This window comes from Electrona antarctica, assembly GCF_951216825.1.
Source record: "Electrona antarctica genome assembly, chromosome: 21".
In the NCBI taxonomy this organism is placed as follows: Eukaryota; Metazoa; Chordata; class Actinopteri; order Myctophiformes; family Myctophidae; genus Electrona; species Electrona antarctica.
In genome coordinates this window covers 31109774-31123680 of record NC_136802.1, presented here as the reverse complement: position 1 = coordinate 31123680, position 13907 = coordinate 31109774, and the positions used below count along the sequence as shown (strand labels likewise).

Here is a 13907-nt window from a genome sequence, read left to right as displayed (position 1 = left end):
TTTCGCGTAATGTCAGGAAGGGACATTATAAGTCATTTTACACTTGGTTGCATGCTGAAAATAGCAGATCTACAAGCTCACAATGCGTTGCAGAGGCTATTTTCAGCAAGTGAAAAAACAGCCATTATGACATCAAGGCCCGACAAAATACATTTTAGTCGACTAAATCAACTGTAGATTTAGTCAACTAAGACCACCTGACATTTAGTAGACTAAAATTAGACTAACACTAAGACATTCCAGGTGACTAAAATGTGATTAAAACTAATTTAAAACTATTCAAAAGACTATGACTAAAACTAAAATCAAAATGTGCTGACAAAAACTACACTGATCCACAATGCACTAAAGTATTCTATTCTATTCAATTTGGGGGTCCTTGACATGACAACATTTGAGGTCTTCTGCACTACAGTATATATACTCCATAATAGGGGGTTAGTATGCGTGGTGGAAAGTAACTAAGTACATTTACTCAAATACTGTACTTTTGCTACTTTTAGTTTGTGATTGTGATTATTTAAAAAAATAATAAAAAATCACACCCGTGGGAAGTGAGGGGCGCTCTTACCATCGTACACCATCCATTCATTGTCAATAGGAATCCTACTTTGTGTAGGACAAAAATAGCCGATTTGGGGGGCCCGCTGGAAAGTGGTCCAGGCTATTTTTAAATAGCTGATGAGTTAAAAGCGGTTAAACTGATTTTGATGCTATATAAAATTACGGTAACCTCCTTGGTCCTCCCCCCACCTCTCCATTTCTTCTGAAATGACACATTATATGTGCACAGTACCATATAACTATATAAATTACGGTAACCTCCTTGGTCCTCCCCCCACCTCTCTATTTCTTCTGAAATTACACATTATATGTGCACAGTACCATATAACTATATAAATTACGGTAACCTCCTTGGTCCTCCCCCCACCTCTCTAGTTCTTCTGAAATGACACAATATATGTGCACAGTACCATATAACTATCTGTGCCAATGAAGACTGACCACTACAAGCTGTGTGCTCATCACTTGTGGCCAAGATCACAGAGTGTACTTTACCTCATGGTAAATATTGCGCCACCTTTCCTTTCAGCTCTCTGTGCAATGTCCGCAATGGGCTCTATGCACAAACGCCAGTTTGGAAAGAACTTGGGGCCCCTTCCCTATACTTCCTTCACAGGACAGGCGTTACCGCTGATGCTAAAGGCTCTGTTCCATTCTGGTCAAACAGAGTCTGTGCGTGTTGGCTCATTGGAAACACTGCTACACCAGTGTGTCTCAAAGTGTCCTTGAGTGGGTTCCAAATGGCCCTGTACTCTGAGAGTGTACAAATGGGACCAAATGAACCCGTAAGGGTCCATTTGTACACTCTCATAGTCATGTGGGTGCTTAAAATTAAGAACTTTGAGAACCACTGTACACTCAACGGAACAGAGCCTTAATTACGGTAGTATCATCAGCAACACCTGTGAAGGAAGTAGGGAAGCAGCCCGGAAGTAGGAAGAGTTATTCTGTGTGCATATAGCCCATTCCGTTTAGTCCAGAGTTTGAAGACTCAAAACGGGGTCTTCAGACGTACTGCAGGAGGGTCGCCAAATGTTTGTGATAGGAACATTATTATTATTATTTTTTGTCTGCGACATTTGTTTTTGGTGTCGAGCACCAAACACTAGTGAAAATTCTCTTTTTGGTCACAGGCTAAAAAGTTTGGGAACCACTGGTCGGCTATTTGAAAATAGTAGCTCTACAAGCCTGTAGATGTGTAGTTGGACTTATTGTGAATAGTTGTCGTCTGATTTGACAGACTATTATACAAATAAACTTGCCTGGCCTCAGTCACACAAACTTATGTTGTTATAAAGTGTTGCAATTGTTATAGTTGGATTATCTCAGGTTCAAGGAAATACATTTTCAGCTTCACATCTATTCAGGTTTTTTTCTTTTTGTGTACTCTGAAATCCCCATCATTAATTTATCCCCGACACCCTTACAGGTCCATTAGCCCTGCAGAAACTTGGGTTTTTACACAAAAATGTTTACCCAGTACAAACTTGATATATAGCCGGAGCATGGAAAGAAAGACCCACTTAGGACATTTTTAAGACGGTTTTGGGATCCCTCAATCTTTTCTTAGCTGTGATTTGTTCGTAGGTAAGAACAGAATCTACGCACACTGTAGAGCACTCTTAGGGTGCCTTTTTCGTTCTTAAGTGCAATCTGAAAAGATAAAGGAAAAACAGCGCCATCTGCATGATGCTCAAAGTTTGGTCTGAGGACCTCAAGGGGTCCTTGAGGAAGTTCCAGGCAGTCCACAGCAAAATATGGAACATTTTACCACTTTAATCCCATTTTATACTGAAAATAGTCAATCTACAAGCTCACAAACGCGTCCAATTACTGCCCATTTTGAGCTTGTAGATCGGCTATTTTCGAAACATTTTGATAAATCTTCAAAGCATTTCCCTAGCAGAAAATATTTTCATATGGGGGTCTGCAGAATGCATGTCAATTTGGGGGTCCTTGACATGAAAATGTTTGAGAACCACTGGTTTAGAGTTTACAACCCAACCCAAACAAATGCACCATACCCACCACATAACCCCCACCCCACCCGCCATCACCCCCCCCCCCCCCCCAAGTTGACTATTGTGAGATAAATAATAAAATACATTCAGGAATATTAAAATTATTGAAAATATGAAAATTTCTGTTCAGTTCAGTACCTCCACAGTATTATTGATTTTTAATGTTTGGAGTTTGGTGTTCCACCAACTTTAGACTTTAGTTTAGGTATTCTTGACTTCACTCAACTTTATTTCTATGTGTGAGGTCCTGTGATTTCTGTGTGCTGCAATCACACACAGGTGTGACTGCAGGCAAGGCCATGGAGTCATGCAAAACCACACCCACCTGGGTGAACACAGGTAGGAAAGTGAATTCCCAATGCCTTATATGGGATTGGTGGGGTGGTTCCCTATGGTAATTAGGATGCTAATTAGGATATATGGGGCGTCTACCTATGATAACTTGAACGAACTTGCACACCCCTTCAAGTTACGAGGATTTGGATTCATCATCATAAGAACATGCTTACGAACAATTCTGCCTACTTAAGAACGTTTCATGAATCTGACTGGACTTCTCTTAGGAATTCACTTAGGAAGAAATGTAAGAGGAAAAGTTAGGAACTTATTGGCGCATGAGGCCCACTGATCTCAGAAAATAAACAAATAGTGCATAGGAAAAGGACATGAATCTGGAAAATGGGAGAGAAAGAACATTGTTCATGGTCATTGAAGCACGCCTTACCCACACATCAACAATATGCACAATAAAAGACAGGTCCCCAAATAATAATAATAATAAAATAAAACTTGGCCCTGTAGGCATTCTTGAGGAAAAATACTTAAATGTTGTTTCAATATGATTATGTGCTGAATCCATGCCGAGTGATACGAGTCACTGTTTCATCAGAAATTGAGTAATTAGCATAATTCATCACAAAAAACTAGCTCAAGTTATAGTTAACTTGAGTGCTCAAGTTACATACTTGAGCGCTCAAGTTAATTTGCTCAAGTTAATAACTTACTAACTTGAGCACACACATCCTCCCCTCACCTGGCCCTGTCAAAGCAATGTAATTGGTACTTTTTATCAGCTTGCAGAGATGATCTACATTTACTAACGACCATAGTGAACACTGTTTCATGATTGGCTGCCTCTAGGCTGCCTCTGAGCCAGGGGTTCCCAAACTGTCGCGTGTGCACTCCTTGTGGTGCGCGAACGCCCTCTAGGGGGTGCGTGACATGAAAAGGGGAATTTTATTATGTTAAACTTATTATGTTATTTAACACAAATAGCAAAATCTGGTGTACTGTATCTAAGGAGATGTATAGAGCAGCTTTTTGATTGATTGATTGATTTATTAACAGTTTGCAGAATTACAGTACATTTCAAGTACAACTCAACTGTTAACTGTGAGTGGACGACACCATAAAGCATTACACTTGTTTACAATAGGGCCCACCATTTTCAATTCATCAAAACAATTAGAGACGTACGAATATACACAACTATATAGTCAAAACAGGAAATCATCATAGGAGAGGTAAAAAGGGAAAATAAACATATACAGTGAGGGGAAAAAGGGGTGGGTGGGGGATTCAGATTTTACGGGGGCCAGTTTCGAATTGCAGACGTCCGTAGGTGCCCTTTGAGGGCGGTTTTGAAGGAGTCAAGGGATTTGCATGTCTTATTGACTGTTGGTAGGGCGTTCCACATTTTGTGGCATAGGAGCGAAATTAATTTAGTCCCTTGTTTGTGCCGAATCTGGGTTGCACATGGTTTGTTGAACTCCCTCTGGTGTTGTGGGTGTTGACATTAAGGAAGTATTTAGACAGGTACATGGGTATCGTTGGTGGTGTATCGAATCTTGTGGACCAGACCCATTGCAAGATGCTGTAGCCTACTCTGTCGTCAACCCTAAGCCATTCCAGCCTATCAAAGTGGGCAGGGGTGAGGTGGGTTCGGGGATTGAGGCCGAGTAGTAGCCTGACCAGTTTGTTTTGGGAAGTCTGGAGCTGTGGGAGTATACAGCAGCTGCATGTCTCTCAAATTCTCAATGCAGTGTCATTCTGTGATTATTTGCCAAATGTATCATTTTCGGCCAAATAGAACGAGACTGAGCGTTGGGGGTGCGTGAGCTAGGTCAGGAGCTAGGTAACACAGCCAAAAAAGTTTGAGGACCGCTGCTGCCAATGGGAGAATTACCCATAAAACCCATAGTCTGAACAGCATAAAAACCCATACTCTGAACGCTGCAACGTGATGGAGGCTGTGTTGTGAACCAATACTGCCCCCATCTGGCGGAGTCTGGTTAAGTCTATTTATCCCCTGAACAGATCAACTCATATTACTTGAGTACCATGCATGCTATTGCTGAACTCCGGTTTATTCCGGTTGATCAGGAGCAAAAACAAACTTGCTGCAAGCTTATATCCTATGTCATATCTTGTGTTTACAGCTTTTACAGACATAAAAGTGATCCCTACTGTAGATCTCGCCCCAGAGCTCTGGTCCGGTCCACTATGGGAAAAGATTAAAAAATAAGCAAACACACAAACTACCACCGCATGTGCAAACGCAGCCGTTATGTATGTAACCGGACGGCACACGAACACGCCACGCTTTGTGAAAATGATGGTTTCAGTTCAGAACCTTTTCACAGATCCACTGGAAGTTGTCAGAGCACGGCTTGTCGTCCCATCCTCTCTCTGGATAGTCAGGCAGAGCTCCGTCATAGAACTGGACACAGAGTCCATTTTTATTGGGCTCCCAAATCCGCCAGTACCTGGTGAAGTATATACAGGGACATTTAATAAATTTAGACTAGGCTCCTAACCCTCCCAACGCCGCCAGTACATGCATGGTGAAGTAGTGACATTTGATTCATTCCGAGTATACTAGGCTTCCCTACGCCGGCAGTACCTGGTGAAGTAGGGACATTTAGGGGGATTCACACTGAGTCCGATTGATTCGAACTGTTCCCGAATATGCAGGTTGCTTGATCCTCGCTGGCCAAACATCTGCCAAGTGGTGCCGAGTGCGCATCCGGGACCATAGTGTGAATCCCCCCCTATATTCATTTATACTTTAGGCTCCCAATGCCGCCAGTACCTGGTACAAAGCTGTGCATGGGCTGATTGATCTTAACATGAGGCGTGGTGTTGCTCAATCACAATGCAAAGGAAATACTTAAGGGCAGATTCACGCTATGGCTGCGCACTCGGGACCAGTTGGCAGATGTTGTAGTAGTGTGAATGCACCACCCAACCGTTCCCGGGACCGCATGGATGTACTCTCGGGCCCGATTAAAGTCTACTCGGATACGGATCACTGCAATGTGAAATCATTGAATACAGTTGAATGAAGTGTACTACTCGGGTGCGGAGGGTCAAGGCCAATGTGAACATGGCCAGCAGGGACCAGGCCATCCTATTCGGGAACAGTTTGAATCAAACTTTGTTTTGTTTTGTGTTTGTGTGAAATCTGCCCTTCGTTGTTGCAATTAAGATGGCCCATGGAGCTCGTCTTAAAGGAGTATTCCGTTTCCGCTGAATCTGATCTGTGAAAAATTACATAATGCCATCGAGCACACTGCAGTTCCGACATGTGTCTTTCAGAATGACCAAATGCACTGCACAGTGGTTTGTCCCAAACGGGCTTCTGTAAAAAGGCGAACGAGCCTATGGCCCCACTGGCCATGATTCACATTGGCCTTGTTTCTTCCGCATCCGAGTACTACTTCATTCATAGACCTATTCAATGCTTTCACATTGAAGTGATCCGTATCCGAGTACACTTCACATCGGTCCCAATGAAGTCCCGGGAACGGTTGGGTGATCCGGTCCCGGGAACGGTACGCAGCATTCACACTACCACAACATCTGCCAAGTGGTCCCAAATGCGCACCCGGGACCATAGTGTGAATCTGCCCTATAAGACCCAGCATGCATGCTCTGAGCTCCGCTGATTGTGGATGGATTTATTCTTCTTTCACCTCCACCACTGGTTGTCGGATATAATAACATCATATGGTAAGAAAAGTGCTGGTCCGGAAATCTCCTTTAACCGCAAAGCACAAGGGTTTGGTTGAACGCAGTAAGAACGTGCCTCGGCGTATACAAGTGGACAATAACATTTAATACCATTTAGAAGAATGGAGGTAAAACAAAGATGATCATATGTCTTACGTTGGTGTGGTCAGTGGCGTTCCATCCACCCACTTAAACGACCCTTCTCTGTCGGTCAAACCCAGCCACACTGTCTTGTTGACGCGTTCCACAAAGTCCTGTACAGAAAAGCTGATGGTTATATGTACACTGTACAGTAGTTGCATGTGTCTCCTCAAAGAAACACTGTAGTGTACTGAAGCTGTTTCCCCTTATTATATTCTTTCTTTCTTTCTTTCTTTCTACCCTTTCACACCTGTAAACTTGTGATGAATTTGAACGTGGAATAGGTATAGCTAGGTTACATTACAACATGCACACACATGCACACACGCGTGCACACACACACACACACACACACACACACACACACACACACACACACACACACACACACACACACACACACACACACACACACACACACACACACCATACCTGTTTTTCTTGGCTGTTTATGACGATGAGGTCAGATTGTCTGTCTCTACACCACTGTCTGCTCTTCTCCCAGGGTCTTGTCCCGCGAGAGATGTAATAACAACCGCTGTCAAACTTCTGCCATCCAGGCGATTCTAACAACAAAATGACAATGTTAGCCAATGCTGTTCTTTCATTTGATTCACTTTCCCTCCCTAACACGAGTTACACAACTTAATTGACTGTAGAACAGCTTCCCTCCCAATAACGAGTTACGCGTTTTTAATACGTTTTAAGACTTACAGGGTTTCTATCGGACAGAGTGGGATAAGTCATAGACGTGACGCGTTTTGATGACAACAAAAAAACATCCGTCACACTGTCATGCAAAGGGTTCTGGGAAATTGAAGCCCAATGCATTACAATGGCGGCGGTGTCGCGCAGCGGGAGCGTTCCTCCTCCGCTCTGTTGTTGTGATCGCCATTTTTCAACACTACGACGATTACACCATTTTAAAGCGGATTTTCATGAAAAGCAACGATCATATCGGCACAGTGGCTCTTTAAACGTTAGTGAAAACTATAGGCAGGGAGATCTGAATCACGATTATTCCTGCAGTCAAGCTGTTTTGAATGATGAAAAACACAATTATTATAACAATGACGAAAAACAGTGACGTCTCACTGACCACAGAGCCTCATCTTCAAGTCATCTCGTTCTTCAGTCAGGTTCTTATGCCTGGTCTGTAACTGGTTAAAACTGGTCTGTAACTGGTTAAAACCGCTCTGCAATTGGTCTCTCTCTGCAGTCAGGTTGTTGGTTCTGGCCTGCAATTGGTTGTAACGGGTCACCAGTTGTCCTCTCTCCGCCATGTTTGACTGATCTGTGTGGAAACAATGAAAACAAACTATTGTTTCGAAAATGGGAGATTGACTATTTAAAACAATGTACCTCTACTGGAGCAAATAGATTGCTAGCATTATGTAGTAGGCTACTCAGTGGTTCCCAAACTTTTTAGCCCGTGACACAAATGAGTCCCTGTAGGGTCTCCCCGGGACCCAAACTAGTGAAAATAGCAGATCTACAAGCTCACAACGTGTCGCTTTGCATTTGTTGTGAGCTTGTAGATTGGCTATTTTCACTAGTACTTTTACTGTTTTCTAATTGATGGACTTTCTTTGATTTATTTTAATTGTATTTCTTCATGAAATTACAAAACAACTTTTAATTAGTTTTTAATTCATGAAGATGTTTTGCTTTTTTGCGAATGTTTTTTTTGTTTTTTTAAACAAAATGTTAGAAACAACAAATAAATGGACCCATAAAAAAATGTTTCCACGACCCACAAGTGGGTCCCGACCCACTGTTTGGTAACCATATCTCATGAGTAAAGTTGTCAGTGTGGTCAGTGGTCACTCAGTGGTCACACAGCAGATGATTAGCAATAGATGACACAAAACTTAAATGTTTAAAGTAGGCCTACCCAAAAGCCAAATTCCCACCAAACGAAAACAGTGTGTGATTACATCAGTGAGCCCCATTTACACTCACACAGCCGATTGTCATTATGCAGACGCCAGACAGTATTTAAGACTGCTACTTGTATCTGTTCTGAATCTAATTCAACATGACAGCCGCATGCGTATACGGTGCATCACAAACCTTATCGCTTTAAACTTAAATGCTAACATATTTTTTGTAGTTGACACATTTTCAGTGAGAAATGGGTCATGTATTTGTTAAATAACAACAACAACAAAACAACAAAATAATGATAATAATTAATCATATTTACAACAGCTATAGTATATCATTTAGTATATCATTTAGCATCTGTTTTAATGCAAACTAATACAAATAAGGTAACATAAACCCATAATAATTGAATAAGTGTGGAAAAAAATCATTAATGTCACCCCTGATTATGCAAACACAACTGTATTTTAAAGTAACGTGTAAAGTAACGAAATAAACTATTGGTTTGTGATCAGATTGACTGCTTAATGAACAGTAAAGGATTAGGTTAAGCCTGTCTGTTAGCCGGTTCCAGAGCAGGCTAAGTGCACAGCATTAGTTTCCATGGTAACTAATGTGGCATTGCTTTCATGAAACCGAATCAAGCCTCAACATATCCATGTTAACTGGCTAAATTAATCTGGCAAGATTAACCAGTTTTCATGAAACCAGTTAATCGTTGATGCAGGATATATTAAACCAGGGTATGTGGTTTAATCCCTAATCCAAGTTTCGTGAAACAGGCCCCTGGACAGACTTCAGACAGCGCCTCCTCAGGAGACTCGGCTTAGATCTGTTAGATTTGGAGTAATGGAACCCGTTGCGACCGCGTGCCCTCGCTGACGTCGAGCCCAGGCAGGGTTCAAACCCACAACCTTCTGCATGAAAGGCATATACCTATGCTCTAACCACTATAGGCAATGTGTACGTTAGACAGTAAAAAATAAACTATGAATAACCATTGTTATGAAAGTTGACTTACAGAGATAGAGTGGGACGACGATGATGAGAAGACTTAGAACAGCACAAAACAATCCAATAACCACTCCAACCCGCTTGTTAGCCATATCTGGAGCACACACACACACACACACACACACACACACACACACACACACACACACACACACACACACACACACACACACACACACACACACACACACAAGATAAATTCAAATCTTTGAATATCTTGTTTAAAAAGATCTTTGTTTTTGTAAACATCAACACCAAACGTACCACACTGCGGTATCTTATTCTGTGGCTCTTTCTCCTTCTTGGTCCGAAGATCTTCATAGGTTGCGTCATCTATGTTTTGGATATCAAGGCGTTCGTAGTCCCCCTCTACGTCCATCTCTACTGTAGTCCCGGTCTCATTCATAATCACATAATCATCTTCCTCCTGGAACTTAATGGTGTCGGAATGCTCAGCCACAGCCATTGATTTTCCTAAACGTAGACACAAACGTATCACATATGACAGCTCACATTCTGTGCGCCAATCAAAAAATTAAATAAGAGTGAGAACCAGTGTTGATTTTGACAGCAAATTTTAATTTAGTTTTAGTCGTTTGAATAAAATGTCATTTAGTTTTAGTCATCTGAAATTTTAATTAGTTTAGTTTTAGTGGACTAAACACCATAAGATTTTTGTCGACTACATCTAAAGTTGATTTTGTTGACAAAAATGTATTTTGGCGGACATTGATAGCATAATGCCTGATTCTACGCTTGGTTGCATGCTGAAAATAGCCGATCTACAAGCTCAAAACTCGTCGAAGCACAATGCGTTGTGAGCGTGTAGATCTGCTATTTTCAGAGCGGCAACACCACCGGGCGCAACCAAACATAAAATGACTTATCATTGGTGTGGTATTGGGCCTTAGTCATCGTAGCTTAGTTTTCATACCTAACCCTACAGTAAGTGGGGAACATAGAACCTGGCAGTGGTGGAAAGTACTTTTACTTCTACTCACCACTACATTTCGGGGCCAACATTTTTACTTTTACTCCACTACAATTATTTGAAATCTGTAGTTACTATAGTTACTTTGGAGATTGTAATTTAGATTAGAAAACATACATACAACACTTCAACCCTATATACATTTCGGCCACTTGAAAATAGACTTTTGAACTTGTGAAATGGGACATGCAGCAATACAAGTACTTTTACTTTTAGTGATGCCGATTCCTTTGCATTTTTACTTGAGTAAATTTTGAATACAGGACTTCTACTGTGAAACAGTGAAAATATTTGAACCACTCATTTAAAGATGTAAAATGTATGCATGTATGTTATGTTGTGATTTGTAATGTTAGTAATGAACATCTCTCACCAGACTGCCGTATCTTCAGTGGGTCTTCCTCCTCCTTGGGCTCAATAGTTGCATAGGTGTCATCGTCCATCTGTTGGAGCTCAAGGCTGTCATAATGTCTAATGTAATTTACGTCCATTTCTACCTTAATGTCTTAATGTAAATTCTTCTCACAAATTCTTCTTCTTGGTTCACCTCTAACAACAACACCACACTGAAAGAAGAGTGCTCCATCCTTTATAAAGTCTGTGCTTCTCTTCCTCTTTTATGTTTTTGTTTACTAATTTTTAACTTAACAATGACAACATATTATTTCAGTTGCTTACTGTATTTCTTGTTTCCATTTCCTCCCCCCCGCCCTGTGTTGCAACAATTACCGACCACATACAAAACACACAACACCACGGCAAATAAGCAGGGTAGGCCTACAGACTCTAGTCTAGAGTGTTTGTATGTATTATAATGGACCACAATCAGTGTTGTTTTCGTCGACTAAAACTAAGACAATTTTTTTTCGGCGACTACCTATTTCCACTGACGAAAACTAAATGGAAATCGACAATTTCGTCAAGAAATAAAAACTAGACTAATGTCAGGAAGGGACTAGTGGAGATCCATTATAAGTCATTTTACACTTGGTTGCATGCTGAAAATAGCAGATCTACAAGCTCACAACGCGATGCGTTGAGCTTGTAGATCGGCTATTTTCAGCAAGTGTAAAAACAGCCATTACGACGGCATCAAGGCCCGACAAAATACATTTTAGTCGACTAAATCAACTGTAGATTTAGTCAACTAAAACCACCTGACATTTAGTCGACTAAAAACAAAAATACATCGCATGGATGCACCTGGGACGTATCCTCAGTGATGTATCCCAAGGTCATCGGGGTTTCGGGTCTCCCAACATCATACCCCTCACTCAGGTGACCCAGCCGGGGTGACCAAGTCCCGACTTACGTCCCAGTAGCTACCCTCGATCAGTCCCATCCGAAAAACCAGGGCCACACAAACCATTCCTCCTGAACTACTCTGCCGGGACTGGGAGGTACCATTCTGGCGCATGGAAGGACTAGGCTCTGTGGGTTGACTCCTGTCCGGGCCCCTCCTACGTCTCACCAGGTCCACACCTGCTCTCACCAGGCCCAGCCCCTGTGCGTTGCACCAGACTCCCAGCACCAGGCACTTTATTCAGGAATGGTGGATTCTCGAGCCGCAATGGTTCCACAGGCTCCACCTTGCCCTTGGTGGTGACGCAGGCTCCGCTTGAGGCTTGAATGGCCCTCCTAAAGGCCTCACCATGGGTTTGTTGGGCTTCTTCCTCACGGAAGACATAGGCTAGGGCGCCAACCCATACTGCTCCCGGGTGCCGTCTACATTCCGGCTGCCACCAGTCTCTCCGGTGGTCACCCGACTATTCCTGCTTGTCACGTAGTCTATTCCTATGAGTCACTATAAATAGAATAACTAAAACAAAAATACATCGCATGGATGCACCTGGGACGTATCCTCAGTGATGTATCCCGACTAAAATTAGACTAACATTAAGACATTCCAGGTGACTAAAATGTGACTAAAACTAATTTAAAACTATTCGAAAGACTGAGACTAAAACTAAAATAAAAATTTGCTGACAAAAACAACACTGACCACAATGCACTAAAGTATTCTATTCTATTCAATTTGGGGATCCTTGACATGACAACATTTGAGGTCTTCTGCACTACAGTATATATACTCCATAATAGGGGGTTAGTATGCGTGGTGGAAAGTAACTAAGTACATTTACTCAAATACTGTACTTTTGCTACTTTTAGTTTTACTCCACTACAATTATTTGAAGACTTTAGTTACTAGTTACTTTGTGATTGTGATTATTTAAAAAATAAATAAAAAATCACACCTGTGGGAAGTGAGGGGCGCTCTTACCATCGTACACCATCCATTCATTGTCAATAGGAATCCTACTTTGTGTAGGACAAAAATAGCCGATTTGGGGCGCCCGCTGGAAAGTGGTCCAGGCTATTTTGAAATAGCTGATGAGTTAAAAGCGGTTAAACTGATTTTGATGCTATATAAAATTACGGTAACCTCCTTGGTCCTCCCCCCACCTCTCCATTTCTTCTGAAATGACACATTATATGTGCACAGTACCATATAACTATATAAATTACGGTAACCTCCTTGGTCCTCCCCCCACTTCTCTATTTCTTCTGAAATGACACATTATATGTGCACAGTACCATATAACTATATAAATTACGGTAACCTCCTTGGTCCTCCCCCCACCTCTCTATTTCTTCTGAAATGACACATTATATGTGCACAGTACCATATAACTATATAAATTACGGTAACCTCCTTGGTCCTCCCCCCACCTCTCTAGTTCTTCTGAAATGACACAATATATGTGCACAGTACCATATAACTATCTGTGCCAATGAAGACTGACCACTACAAGCTGTGTGCTCATCACTTGTGGCCAAGGTCACAGAGTGTACTTTACCTCATGGTAAATATTGCGCCTCCTTTCCTTTCAGCTCTCTGTGCAATGTCCGCAATGGGCTCTATGCACAAACGCCAGTTTGGAAAGAACTTGGGGCCCCTTCCCTATACTTCCTTCACAGGACAGGCGTTACCGCTGATGCTAAAGGCTCTGTTCCATTCTGGTCAAACAGAGTCTGTGCGTGTTGGCTCATTGGAAACACTGCTACTACAGTGTGTCTCAAAGTGTCCTTGAGTGGGTTCCAAATGGCCCTGTACTCTGAGAGTGTACAAATGGGACCAAATGAACCCGTAATTTGTACACTCTCATAGTCATGTGGGTGCTTAAAATTAAGAACTTTGAGAACCACTGTACACTCAACGGAACAGAGCCTTAATTACGGTAGTATCATCAGCAACACCTGTGAAGGAAGTAGGGAAG

General features: G+C 41.9%; 1 protein-coding gene across 1 annotated transcript; it reads right to left on the bottom strand.

Moving 5' to 3' along the window:
* Nucleotides 1-3982: 3982 nt before the first annotated feature.
* Nucleotides 3983-11160, bottom strand: LOC306914146 (uncharacterized protein). Its single transcript, XM_079491079.1, has 7 exons — nucleotides 11003-11160; nucleotides 9903-10112; nucleotides 9646-9732; nucleotides 7837-8031; nucleotides 7170-7303; nucleotides 6753-6850; nucleotides 3983-5350 (listed from the first exon to the last, which is right to left on the bottom strand). Exons 1-7 carry the CDS (start codon nucleotides 11118-11120, stop codon nucleotides 5206-5208), a joined length of 987 nt encoding a protein of 328 aa, XP_079347205.1. The 5' UTR covers nucleotides 11121-11160; the 3' UTR covers nucleotides 3983-5205.
* Nucleotides 11161-13907: the final 2747 nt, after the last annotated feature.

Bases quoted from the DNA above. Each gene is read 5' to 3' on its own strand.
- LOC306914146 (XM_079491079.1), bottom strand. From the start codon at position 11,120: ATGGACGTAAATTACATTAGACATTATGACAGCCTTGAGCTCCAACAG. The intron at 8,032-9,645 runs GTAAGTCAACTT...GTTTCCACACAG, and splicing joins CGTCGTCCCACTCTATCTCT to ATCAGTCAAACATGGCGGAG. The intron at 5,351-6,752 runs GTAAGACATATG...ATACTTCACCAG, and splicing joins ACGCCACTGACCACACCAAC to GTACTGGCGGATTTGGGAGC.